The sequence below is a fragment of the Ursus maritimus genome, unplaced genomic scaffold, assembly GCF_017311325.1.
Source record: "Ursus maritimus isolate PB19 unplaced genomic scaffold, ASM1731132v1 scaffold_10, whole genome shotgun sequence".
NCBI classification, from domain to species: Eukaryota; Metazoa; Chordata; class Mammalia; order Carnivora; family Ursidae; genus Ursus; species Ursus maritimus.
The window spans coordinates 5,883,920-5,897,604 of NW_024423344.1; the positions used below are offsets into that span (position 1 = coordinate 5,883,920).

General features: G+C 50.4%; 1 protein-coding gene across 2 annotated transcripts; it reads right to left on the reverse strand.

Annotated features, from left to right (window-relative positions):
- Positions 1-687: 687 nt before the first annotated feature.
- Positions 688-3,480, reverse strand: AMER2 (APC membrane recruitment protein 2). Of its 2 annotated transcripts, XM_040620443.1 has the most exons (2): positions 2,673-3,480; positions 688-2,288 (listed from the first exon to the last, which is right to left on the reverse strand). In XM_040620443.1, exons 1-2 carry the CDS (start codon positions 3,478-3,480, stop codon positions 1,420-1,422), a joined length of 1,677 nt encoding a protein of 558 aa, XP_040476377.1. In that variant the 3' UTR covers positions 688-1,419. The 2 variants fall into 2 exon arrangements, with proteins under 2 accessions (XP_040476377.1, XP_008690499.2); XM_008692277.2 differs by having other exon boundaries at positions 688-3,480.
- Positions 3,481-13,685: the final 10,205 nt, after the last annotated feature.

Here is a 13,685-nt window from a genome sequence, read left to right on the forward strand (position 1 = left end):
TGGTAACCCGTTCTGCGATAAATGTCTCATCTAAAATAATAGAAAATATACATACAAGGAAACCACTTTTCAAAATATCTCGACATAGAGTGTTTACGATACATACGCGTGCCAGTGTCATATTCTGAACATACCTGTCTCAATCACGAATCTATAAAGCAAAAGTCAAATAACATGAAAAACTGTATTTTTCTATTGGGTTTTTAAAACACGTTCCTCATTTGGGACTATTGTAGAATGGCTGAATCCAAAATTTTTATAACCAAGGTAAAAATCTCTGAAAAGCAGGATTAGGAGTGAGAAGCGAATAGTCTCTTACCCAAGACAAGACAGAACCATTCCTCTGGGACATCAACACAATAGACTTTTTTTTTTTCCTGCACTGAGAGCCAGAGAACCCATATAAAACAAAAACTCAATTGCTTTAGGTTACAGTACATAAAAGAACATCGGTGATTCAGGGACAGTTACCATAACTAGTTATAAAACCGGATTTTAAATTCGAGGTTACTGACAGATTAAAAAATGCTAACAGCTGGATAAACTATAAAATGCGCATTATCTACACATGAAAGTTACAGTTCATAAATGCTCGAATACTGTGTCTATTGGCATTTTAGTGAAATCTTTCCCTGATCCTTATTTCTTCACTGAGTGGGAAAGAAAAAGAAAAAGACACAACCTGCTCTGCTGAGCTTTTTCTTTCTCCCCAAACAAATGATCTAAACCAACCAAACCAAAACACTCCTTTATTGTCCTAGTGGTAGATATTGACCTATTTGCATACCCAGCAACTGAAAGTAGGCAAGTTTTCGGCCAATCAATGATCCCCTCTGCTCATCAGGTAAATACCTGGCTCTTTCAGCTTTGCAGGTGTTTCCCACACAGTGATACAGCAAAGGGTCTTTTTTCTTTTCTCTCTCTCTTTTTTCCTGGAAAGAAAAAGGAAAAGAAGGAAGGAAGGAAAGTGTCATGGAAGAGGAGGGGCTCCTCTGGTGTTGACAGTGGGTCCTCCAGGCCCTCTCTGGACCATGGCACTCTGGACCAACTATCATGGCATGATGCTTCCTTAGGTTTGGTTAAGTCCTGTTTTCTGCAAAGGCAAGTAAAGGTGACTTCCAAGTGTTCAGCGCATCAAAGGAAAAAAAGAAAAAAGTGATTTTTTTAAAAGGTAAAAAACTAAAAGTGCTTGAAAATAATTCTCAGGGAACTTATCTTGAAAGGAGAATCCCATGTGTAGCACCCCCTCTCTGGAGTACCCTGCCCCTGCTGGCAGCACAGAGACCTCCTCGGTCTGCGCTGTGGAGCAGGGATGGTCCTACAAGCCTTTCTTTAGAAGAAGCAAAACTTATTTGAGTGGTTTCCAGGGAAAGTTGTATATTCCTTGACATGGGGTCCATCCACCTTGGCTTCGAGACCTCACAACTTTTTGGCACTGTCGTGGCACGCCGCCGCCCGGAGGGTGGTCCCAGCCAAACCCCGGTTGCTGACCCTGCGGACCAGCACTTTGGAAACTGGGATTTTTGTTCTGGGCATCTCACTCCTGACTGGTTGCTGGTGCACTACGGGATGGCTGGATGGAAGGTTCGCCAGGTGCTTGATGCTGATAGGGATTTTAGAGTCCTTCAGCAAACTGCCTGGTGTTCGCAGTGGACAGGTGATGGTGATTGGAGACACAGGCTTTAACCGGGACAAGCAGGACGTCTCCTCGTTGGCGGGAACGACCGCCGGGCTTCCATCCGGATCCGCGTAGAGATCGTAGAGCGCGTCCCCGCTGTAGCTATCCCGGGGGATGCCTGCCTTTTTGCTGCTGCAGGTGCTGTCTTCCTCCGGGCCCGGAGTGGTGGAATCCCAGTAGCCCTCGTCACTATTGGGGATGCCTTCCTGCTGCTCCTTCTCCGGCTGTTTAGGCTCCTCCTTGGGATGGAGCTCGATGGGAATCCGGTTGAGCCTCCTGTGTTTGCCCAAGGACACGTCCTTGGCCCCTTCCGCACACCTGGCGTCTTTGGACGTCTCGGCCACCACCTTGGTTTCCAGGGCTGCTGCCGCCTTGGCCGCTCCCTCTTGGGGCCCTGGTCCTTGGTCCTCAGTCTGGGAAAGCATGTCCCAGAATTCCTGGAGATAGGTGTCGTCCAGCTCATCCGGGCTCGCCATCTCCTCCCCTCCTCCTTGGTAGGCCACCACGCCGGGGTTCTTTTTAGAGAGAACTGGCTTGCCTGGCCCGGGGGCATGCTTGTCACAGCTGGGACCTGCCTCGTCCTCTTGGTCTGCAATAATATCTCCACAGCCTGTAAGAGAGTCAAAGCTTTTCAGTGAAGTCACGTCAGAAAACATCAAACAAATACGATCTGCCGATGGGTCTGAGGGTGGATCAACAGAGGAAGGGTCAGGGACGGCCGCCGCTCGGCCGCTGCCGCTGCCGCATTCCGAGTCGACAAGGGGGACGGTCTTTACCGGAACGTCACCTGTCCTGGAGGCATCCTCAGCCGTCTGGACCTCCCCAGCGCCCAGCTCGGGGGCTGCCCGGGGCTTCTCGGCGCGCCGATGCCCCGCGGCGTCCTCTCCCCGGGCGCTTTCGGCCTTAGGGACCCCGGGGCTGTGGGCCTCTCGGCGGTCCGGCACGTGGGCGCGATCGGCGGAGGCCGGCCCCGGCTCTCCCCCTCCGAGCTCACCTGCTGGGTCTCGCGGCGCGTCCTTGCTGGGCTTCTCCGGCTCGCCGGCGGGTCCGGGCGTTTCCTCCTTGACGCACTCCAGGCTGGCGGTGAGCGAGCCCGGCAGAATGAGGCCGCCCGGGGCCCCCGCGCGCTCGCCCTTCGCCTCCGCCTTGGCCCGCTTGTCCTTCTTGTGCCAGCGCATGCTGCTGAAGAGCCCCTTCAGTCCTCTCTTTTGTTTGCCGCCCGCCTTGCTCGCGTCCGCCGGCTCGCCCTTGCCGTTCTCCGATCGCCCGTTCTTCTTCAACAGGGAGAAGAAGCTGTGCGACTTCGCCACCGAGCTGTTAGCCAGGGAGCCCACTCCGGTCCCGGACGCCCTGGGGGGACCCGGGTTCGGCCGCCCCCCGCTGCGGCCACCCCCGCCGCCGCCCCCGCTGTCGCCCCCGCCGCGCGGCTCCTCCTTCTTGCTGCTCTCCAGCACCACCACCTCGGCTAAGCCGTCGTGGGTCCGGCTCCTCACCATGCCCGTCGGACCCGAGCCTTTCCCATCCCCTTTGTTTTTGACCCCAAAAATGCTGGGCATGGTGCCACCCGATTTCCTCTTCTTGAATAATTTGAAAGCAGCTTTATTAATCTTCCCCGACGGCTGCTCGGCGGCCGGCGTTTCGGCAGCACAATCACAATGCAAGTCCATGTCTGCCGCGAGGGTCCCGGCCCCGGCCTCCTCCTTCCTCCTGCAGACCCCCGCGGACGCGCGATCGCCGCAGCCGCCGCCGCCGCGCTCGCTGACAGCCTCGCCGCCGCCGCCGCTGCTCCTGCTCGTCTCCATGGAAACCGAGCGGGATAAGCAGCTTTCGTCAGCCGTGGGCTCGCGCCAGGCCACTGTCATCCGTATTCTAAATCAACCTGAGCCACTCTTGCTGCTGCCGCCGCCGCCGCCGCCGCTGCAGCAAAAGAAACACACATAAAAGACCATCTCCCCTCCCGCCAAGGGTTTATATAATACCCTAACCCACTTCGGATCCGACTTGGCTTTGTGCTGCATAGTTTTTTGTGTGTGGCAAGAGCAGGCAACAGAGCCTCCAGTCGATTGCAGAAATCAGAGTCGTCTTTATGGAATTCAGATTCCATCCAATCTTACCCACCTTCAGATTCCTCCTCTAGATAGGCTTTTTCCAGAAGCCCAATCATGGATCACAGGATACCTCCCCCCCTCCAAAATGGACAAAGAAATTCAACGCAACACAAAATGGTTATTCCTCTGAGCGCCTATCCTGGACTTCATGAGTCTTTATGTCTTTCCCGAGCCTTTCATGTCTGTCCTTATCATTTGGGCGCCAAGCCCAGCAGGCATGGAGCGTGTCTGTTTACATCTGTGTCTTGTCCACTGCTGAGCACAATATCCAGGTCGATGTTGAATCCTTACAATTGCGGTTCTGATTCTTGCTGCAAAAACACGAGCCATCAGCCGAATACCAATTAGCAACTCTCTGCAAGGAATGTGCAACAGTTCTGTAAGGTGGAAGGTGACTGGTCCTTAGGGAAAACTGTGGCTTTTATCCCAGAGTCCAGCTCCTGGGGCTTACTTAGGTCACAGAAGCCACTGCCTAGCCTGCATTTGGTCACAATGGATGAGTGGAAGATGGAGGACACAGTTTGAGAATCTCAGGTCTGCTCCACAGGTGGTCCTTGGAGTGCAGGGTCTGCCTTCTTTTCCATTAGGCAGGACACAGACATTACTCCTGTCCCCCTTCCCCATCCCCCAGGGTTTCCTGCAGCCCCCTTCCCCTATGGGACAGGGAGAAGCCTGGCAGGGTCCCTGAGTATCCAGCAGTCTCTGCAGCTTCTCTGAACCACATAATCTAGGGAAAATGGAAACCTTGTCCCAGGCAACAGCCCGATCTGGGGATCTTTTCTGTAAACTGACTTCAAAGGAGACCGCTAATATTGTTGTTGGGTTTTTTTTTTAAAGATTTTTATTTATTTGAGAGAGAGAGAGAGAGACAGCCAGTGAGAGAGGGAACACAAGCAAGGGGAGTGGGAGAGGAAGAAGCAGGCTCCTAGCGGAGGAGCCCGATGCGGGGCTCGATCCCAGGGCTCTGGGATCACGCCCTGAGCCTAAGGCAGAAGTTTAACGACTGAGCCACCCAGGCGCCCCAAGACTGCTAATATTGTAACCTCAACACCGAATTTCCTGATCCTAACTGAAAGTTGATTAGCAATAAAAGAAGAAATTTGAGGGGCTCCTGGGTGGCACAGCAGTTAAGTGGCTCAGGGCGTGATCCCGGCGTTAAGGGATCGAGCCCCACATCGGGCTCCTCCGCTATGAGCCTGCTTCTTCCTCTTCCACTCCCCCTGCTTGTGTTCCCTCTCTCGCTGGCTGTCTCTAACTCTGTCGAATAAATAAAATCTTAAAAAAAAAAAAAGAAGAAATTTGAAGAAGCATGTACATATATATAGATATATAATTTATATATGTTTAATATTTAATAATATGCGATAAAGGTATAATATTAATATATCATTTATTTTATTCATAAACATTATTTAGCAATATGTGATATTTACATATATGTGACTATCCGTCTTTTCCCTAATCATCTCGAGCTTCATTTTTTATGAGCTACTTGCATTATACCCAGAAACTCCATTCCCTATGGGTTGAAGTCAGAGTTTTACTAACAGCATGTGGGCCGTTGCAGGCTCTATAGCATGGAACACAGTTGATTTGAATTCAGGCCTGGGGTTGTTAGCTGTATACTTGCCCTTTTCTGTTGATTTTTATCAAGAACACTGTTTCATAAATTTTTAAAAATTAGGAGTTTGGATTCAGGAGAGGTTTTCATTCTCAGCATTTTTTTTTTGTAAGATTTATTTATTTTAGAGAGAGCGTGCGCATCCGCGAGCGTACGAGAGAGGACATGAGTGGAGAGGGGGCAAAGGGAAAGGGAGAGAATCTTGAGCAGACTCCCTGCTGAGCTTGGAGTCCAATGCAGGGCTTGATCCCACCACTTGGAGACCATCACCTGAGCTGAAACCAAGAGCTGGACGCTCAACCGACTGAGCCACACAGGGGCCTGCTTTCTCAGCCTTTGAATCTGACCAGGTCTCTGCCACTATCGCTACACACGTCTCCGAGACAGGGTATAAAACTGAGACCAGCTTTTGCCAGTTCTACCTGACCACCTGCCACGAAGAATCAGGGTCCTCACTGCCGTGGGGAGGGAAGAGGTATGAAGAACTACAAAGAGAAATGCATTTGTTATTCCTTCACAAGCTTCTGAAGGCAGCCAAAAATCTTTTTCGGTTCTTTCACACACACCATACAATTGCTCCAATTGGTGGGTTACTACTTAACAGTGTCAGTCTCAAAGAGTTTATGACTAGGATCAGGAAAAAATGAAGTAGTCCATAAAAACTCCCCCGTTCCCCATCCCTGAACCTGATGTTGGGAGAAGGTGGACTGCTTATCCACCGCAGAACTCTGACCTACCCGGACAGGCCAATGTGAGTCTCATTTTCTCACTTACATGAGAATCCTTGCCCCCCACCCCCACTCCCAGAAACATGTGGCCAGGACTTTGGGATGGGTAGAATTCCTTTGAGATACAGACCTCAAACAAAGAGAAAGGGACCAAGCAGTCTTCAGCCTGGGGAAGATGCCAGGGTGGCGAGTCCTTGGCCCTGAGGCAGAAGAAAACAAGGACACTCAGAATCATCCTCATCCAAAGGTCCCAGGCAAGGGGACCTTTAGAAGCCATGGTGTGAATGCGGACCTTCAAATATTCTCCAACCCAAGGTCCTTGTTTTGGGGACTATCAGCAAAAGGAGAATGTGGCCAGCCCGCAGGGACCTTGCCAGAAAAATCAGACATGTGGGGGAAGAGCACCCCTTCCCAGGGCCTAGGAGCCGGGGAGAGAGGTGGATGGTTAGAGATCCAGGCCAACTGCTGGAGGCAGATTGAAGCCAAAGGTCATTGCTACGAACCATCGGGAGGGTTTACTCACACCTTCAATCACTCTTCACAGACATGAGTCGGGGAAGCAAAACCTGTATTTGCACAAAATGGTGACTTTTGTCCCTGAAAGACAGATCATGACAGTGAAGATAATTTTACCAGATAATTTTACCAGCGAGGATAATTTTATCACTGTTTGGGGTTATAGTTTCCTCTTTCATTCTTTCTCCCCAACTCCACTATTGCCCCCACCCATCCCCCAAACCTGCCATTTGAGAGAGCACACAGAAAACTAGAGTAGAAAGGAGTTGAGGAGAAACGTTTCAGAAAAATGCTGTTCCAGAATGATAGGATGGTTTACAAATGTGAACAGCAAGCGGGTTTTGCTGGAGACATGTGCATGCTTTTTCTTTTTTGGCACAAGGGTCTGTTTATTATTCAGTCAGGGCTTTTCTCTCTGGGTAGCGAGCGTCTTTGGAGGAGGATAATCAAAACAAGGAAAAAAGATAAGAGAAACACAGGAGGAATCATTTGAGAGCTTACCATCATCATCATCATCATCAATTCCCTTTTCAAAGTGTCTTCTGGCCAGCCTAGCTCCAGTCTGTGTCCTAAGCTTATTGGGTACAGTTTTCTCTCTGAGGGGAATCACCCAGAACATTCTACAGAAAAGGCTGGGGGAGGAGCTACCCTTCAAGCCAGGGTGCAGCTGCTACTGTGGACCTCCCCTTGTCACAGCATTCCCATTAAGGAGGCTGCTGGCTTTACCTTACATTTGCCTATGGTTTTTCAAGGGATAATGTTTAGTCAATGATATTTGGAAACGATACTTGAGCTGGGACCAACACCTCCCATCTCCAGACCACTTAGCTTGCTCTAGGCCCCAGCCCAGTTGGCCATGTTGCCTCCCCACTCTTGTCCATCTCCACCCCCCACCCCACCATGATTATCCTTTAGGGTGAGCTGAGTAAAGACCCTCCAAAGTCTCTGTTATGAGGACCATCAGGAGGAGCCCCAGCTTTGCCAACCTTGACCCTCATTCTGCAGTTAACTCTGCCCATGTGACCAAGGCGTACCCTTTCCCTCCAGGGGCCTCACGCAAGCTGAGACCACAGGGTGACGTGCACAGTTGCCAGGGGAGAAATGTGTGAATGCCCCTTACCGAGGAGCCTGGCCCAGGGGTCCATGCGACTGGCATTTTGCTGTACCCTCCTTTCTGTGGGAGACAAAGCTCTAGGTGAGCACTTGGCGGACAAGGACTAGAGAGGTCTGAGCACAGTCAGCCGAGGTTAGACTGACGTGCTTATGTTCTCATTTGCATAGCTTGATTCCTGATCTGTCCCGAACGTTGGCTTTCAGGGTGGGGTAATAGCTGTTCTGGGTATATGCTTACAAAGAGGAGAAATTCTTTTCTAATTAGTAATATGCAATGCAAAAAGTGCCCCCAATCCGTAATTTTCCACATCAACCCTGGAGCACAGCTGAGGCAACTGAGGGGAAAGAGCTCTTCTCAAGAGGAGACAGAACCCCACATGGGCTCTGGAACGGCCAGGAAGCTCAGGGGGTGCAGTGTTTTGGGTTCCGCAATGTCGAGGGGGGCACAGGTCACGCGGAAGTGGCAGTGCTGGCATCGGGGTAGCTCCCATGCCGCTCTCATAGCTTCTGGTTCTCACTGGCCGTCATGGTCATTCCTTGGCTACTAGACACATCATTCCCAGCTGCCTCCGTCTTCACATGATGTTCTCCCTCAAATGTCTGTCTGTGTCTCCTCTCCTTTTATGGCAGCACCAATCATGTGGCACCAAGGGCCCACCGCACTCCAGCATCACCTCATCTTAATTTATATCTTCGTCACAGTGGCAAAGATCTTATTTCCAAATAAGGTCACATTTGCAGGTATCAAGGGTTAGGATGTCAACGTATCTTCAGGGGCCACAATTCAACCCATAACAAGCACCACCATCAGCAGTGGCGACAGCATCCACCTCACCTCTATCCTTCCAGCGCAGCCACCAGCGCCCTTGGCAGACAGTAATGTGCTTGGACTCGCTTTGGTAGATTCAAATTGGGCGTGGGCTGCTCCAGCAAGTGTGGACCCTCAGCAGGTTTCGAGGTCATGGATGGCACTCCTGGGGTTGCCAACAGTGAGGGGACAGCACCGTCGCCAGCCAGAACGCACAAGAAAGAAAATGACGTCAGCCAAGACTAGATGTTGGCACACACATGTGAGACCCCTGGGTCTGTTGGGACCATCCGGGAGCAATCTTGAGGGCCGTCTGGATAGGAAAGAATAAGAGAAACATGGTGGCTATTATTGTTCTCCAATTTCCTGCACGTAGGCCAGGGTGGCCTGAGAAACAGGTTTCACCATGACCATTGGTCTGCTCCTCCCCATAATTCCCTTTTCTCCTGCCCCGGTCTTTGGCCAGAGCTACTCTTAGAAAATATTCCATCTCAGATTGCAGAGCGGGGTGGGGTCCCTTCAAGCCGTCAGTGCCAAGGTGGGCTCAAGGAAGCCAAAACCAAGTAGAATGGGGTGGGACAGCAGAGGCCATGTAGACGGGCTTTGGGCATGGCTGATGCGTGTTAGGGAGCTGCCAGACTCAGCAGTGGGAATCATCTGGCCCTACAGAGGGAGCAAACTACACCCAGTGTCCAAGAGGTGCCCCGCAGGCGTTAGTGAGGACGTAAGGCAAGGAATTCAAGAGCAAGAGCCTAGAGGGGCTCCAAGAGATGAATTAAAGTCCAAGCGTCTGGCCCCTTGGGTGTACTTCCTCTCATCTCCAAGAAATTCTACCGTATCTCTGCTTCATGACACAGAGCATCACACACGGGGTTGGTCCAGCCCTCTCAGCAGAATGACAGGAAGCACAAACCAGCCCATGTACGGGCGGGAGGCCCTCTGCCCGGGTTTGTCCTTCCCACCTGGTTTCCAGCCACACAAGCAACCTGCTCAGTGCCACCGCATCTCGTCATCACAACCATGACACCTTCTGGATTGCCGGCTCCCTTTCTCGGCTACTTCGACCTTGGTCTCAGAAACATGCAGAGTTCCCTTGCTTTCCCATGCTACTCTGGTTCTGGTTCTGTCTCTGCCCCACATCATAACATCTGCTCCCCTGTCCCTGCCATGACGGCACAGGGGATGTACATAAAGGCTCCAGACAGATAGCAGCAGGGTCCTTCCTGGTCTTGGCTCCTAAGCCCATGGGACATGGGGAAGCTTGTGTCATGTCCACTCCTTGGGAGCTAACCTGGATGGACCGTGCAGGGAACAGAGCCCCTTCTTATTAATGACTCAGCATTCTTTCTTCCTCTTCAACTTCTTTTCTCCCATCCCCAAAGCTTTGGGGTCTTAAGTAGTCTGGGCCAGCAAAACACATGCGTATTCTTTTAAATTTATTGCGGAGGTTGGAACCTTGGCTCTTAAAGTTTAAATTACTCTGCCTCATGCAAGTAAAAAAACCCTTAGGCCCAAAGATACTGCCATGGGCTTTAAAAGCTTATTTCGAACTTCAAAAAGAGTTCTCTTGTTTTTGTTTTATTTTTTACGCATCTCTGCCGACTTCTTCTACTCTAACTTCGCAGCCCTGTCCCATCTGTAGCCCTCTGCACACAACACACGAGCACACTTGCTCTCATAGCCTACACTCCAACAGGTCTGAGCAAATTCCCAGAATCTGCCACTGTCCACCTGCTGCGCACAACCACTAGCTCTCACTTGGCAGAACTACTGTCTCCCTGCGCGCTCGTGTATCCCGTGCGTTCCCCACGTCACGGCTGGGACCCCCATTCCGCCGTGTGTCTATGAGGTGCAGCAGATTCCCATGATACGTCACACACGATCGGGCGTTTTCTGCACAGCCTCCATCATAATGGTGCCCCAGGACCCACTTCCCATACCCTGACTGACCTGGAGGGACTGAGGATTGTGTCGACAAGGAAGAGTGTAGTTCTTCCCTCTGTGACAAGCAGAGCCGTCGACTAGCAGAGCCGCAAGTGAGTAGCTCAGTCATCTCAGTCAGAGGCTGATAACTCACCTTCTGGGGACACCATCTCCCCTTTTTGAGTTACATGGGATGGGGGGCACGTCTCTTGGTATTGAAGCATTACTTAGGATCGTGTTAGCTTCCGTAACATGTCTCCCAAAATAACGACTCAACCCAACAGAAGTCTATTTCTTGCTCACCCACCAGCTCTAGGTAGGTATCCAAGTCAGTAGGGCGGGGGTTTCTTCCACATGATCACCCAGGGTCTCAGGCTTCAAGCCTCGTATCTCCCCTGGGGTCCTGCCACTGTCCACATCTAGTTCACTGTTGGGAGAGAGATACTGGAAGAAGCTTCGACTCAGACCTGGTGCATATCACTTCTGCTCATATTCCAATGGTGACAACTAATCATATGGCCGCATCTAGCTACAAGAAAGCATGGGAAATATGCTCTAACTGTGCCTGGCCACATCCCTACTACTATGGAAGAAGAAAACAGATTAGAGCAGACAGCTAGCAGAATTTGCTAGCAAATCAGCTCACTCTGCAGCCATTCTGGGGAAAGGAAACATCCCACATCCCCCGTGGGCTCACTTTCCTCCATGCTTCTTCCTGCCACAAGACTGTGCATTCGATCTCCTGGCCGCCACTTTCCAGTCTCTAGCACCCACTCCCAGCTCTCTCCATTTCCTTTAGCCTTCTCCTGAGGAGAGAATATTTTTTGGTTAAAGCAAATACATTTAGCAAACGTTTGAAATAGACTTAAGTGAATGAACACCTGACTGCGGCCACTGCCACCTCCAGACTATTTTAGGAAGGGCCTTCATGTGGCCTTAGCTGTGTCCATTAGCATTTATTGAGTGCCTACTGTGTGCTGGGTCTGTCATGAATAAGCTATGACTCTGCTCTTGATGGCAACCAGGAGACTCCCCAGTGTGAGCCTTAGTTCAATGTGAAACCTCCAGCCAAGTGGACTGACAGCACCTTTGTTTCCTGCCAGGTGCCAGGCCAGTGCGATCAGGCCTCAGCAGTTTAAGTGTTCGTTTTTTCTCTTTTGGGGAAAAAAATGTATGTTTTCCTCCATGATGGGTTAATCCCCAAATAGCCAGGCTTACTTCCCCCAGCGCCTAACCACCCACTGAGTTTTCTGCATGCGCTTCAGGTTCAGTCCCTGACCCCGCCTCATGCAGTTTGCATTTCTGTTTCATTTCCATCCACAACAAGGTTACTTCTTTCAAAAGAGAAATCTCAGCAGATGTATTCATTCTGGGATGTTTCCTGGACACACACCAGTGAGCTCATTAGCCCAAGCTAACCATGAGTCTTTTCTCCCCCTCTTTTCTTCTCCTTTTTTTTCAGTTTGCAGCACAGAGCAAGATCATGTGGTCCCCTAGCAGCTCATTCCTGTCTGCGCAGGGAGCAGGGACTGAAATTACCCTTAAGAAGGAGGGCTGTGCTTTCGAAACATGCATACTTCTTAGGAGTATCTGCTTTTGTTTAGCGAAGACTGAAGCTCAAATGGGAAATTTCTAGGTCAGTTATACTTTGCTCTAATAAAGAGAGAGTCTAGCCAAAAAGAACAGCAAAACTATGGCCTGAGCTTTTTGCAGTGTCTTGTCTGATTACCCAATTATTATATTACAGCTCAGATTAGGAAGGGATTAGCCCCCGAGGTTGGACAGATGGAGAGCACTATTAAAATACCCCATGTGGGGTTTCAGAGTGAGTAGCAAAGTGACCACCTGTCCCTGTTTCTTGGGTCAGTCTGTCCTCATTTAGAGCCCCAAGATTGCTGTCTTTGATGCCAGTGTGTGGAGAAACTGAATAGCACAGGAAGCAAGCTGGGGCCCCGCCCCCGGCTCGCCCAGAACTTCTGCCCTCCTGTTTCTCTCTCCCGGTCTTGTGCCCTGCCCTAGAATGACCCAGCAAAGAAACAGTCAGCTGAATTGAAGTGACTTTGGGGTTGTTATCTCTCAGGGCCCTTGGGAGCGGGTCTGGGACATTTTATTAGTTCATAAGACAGGACGGTCTCCATTCCAGACCTCCTTTTCCTTCGTTAAGTTCTGAATAGGCAGCCCCTCCCTTCTTGAGCTTCTGTAATTCAGGGGCTTGTGTGGCGATGCTTCTTGAGCTCAGAAGCTGGAGAGAAGTAAGATCTGCCCTGCGTCTTTGTGCCGTTTCGCCCCTGCCTTTGGGGAGCTCGGGATGGTCTCCATACCACCCTGCTGGGCAAGGAAGCTGGGTGGCTTGGGCCTCGTGTTCCTGCTTGAATTCACAAGCGGAAAGGTGCTCTAAGCAGTTCGTTCAATAATTAATAAGCCACTTCGCTTTTCTGCTTCAAGTCTTTCATCTTACAGGAATGGTGATGCTGACCTCCTAAGGATGCGTACAGGAACATTAATGGCTGATGAGAAAACATTATGCCAAGTAAAATATGTTGGTAATCTCAAAACTGTAATGATCTAGCCAGATGAGCACGTCTTTCTTCTCTATCTAGCTCAAGTCAATTCAGGAAAAGCGTATTGAACACAATTGAGTGCCTCCTCCATCAAAAACGTGGCCCTACCATGACAGGACATAAACTCTTAAGGTTGACAGGGTCATCCATCCCCAAACTCTACCAAGAGCCCCCCACTCATGATTGGATTCTCCAGGGAAGGGGGCTTCCCCACATCCAGAAGCAGCTTTCTCCATGTTTGGACAATTCCATTAGAGAATTTTTTTTTAATAGAGTTGAATTATTCTGTATCTTCATAGCTCGCACCCCCTTAGTGCTATTACTATGCTAGTACTGACCAGTTTTTATGGGCCAGGTATTATTCCAAGGGATTCTCCTGCCTGCTTTCATCCTCACAATAATCGCGAGGTTGGTCCTCCCTATTTTACAGAAAAGGAAACTGGGGGAAAGAAGTTAAATGATTTGCTCAAGATCTAATGGCTAGCGAACAGTGCGGCTCCATCGTCTACCTTCTTACTCCCTGTTCTGATGATCCGTTGCTGAATAAGGCACCACTCTAAAACTTAGTGGCTTCAAACCATGACCATCTTCTTCGCTCAGAATTTTGTGATCAGATATCTTGTCAGGAC

What these genes read in the sequence shown, in the direction of transcription:
- AMER2 (XM_008692277.2), bottom strand. Translation starts at nt 3,480, where the DNA reads ATGGAGACGAGCAGGAGCAGCGGCGGCGGCGGCGAGGCTGTCAGCGAG.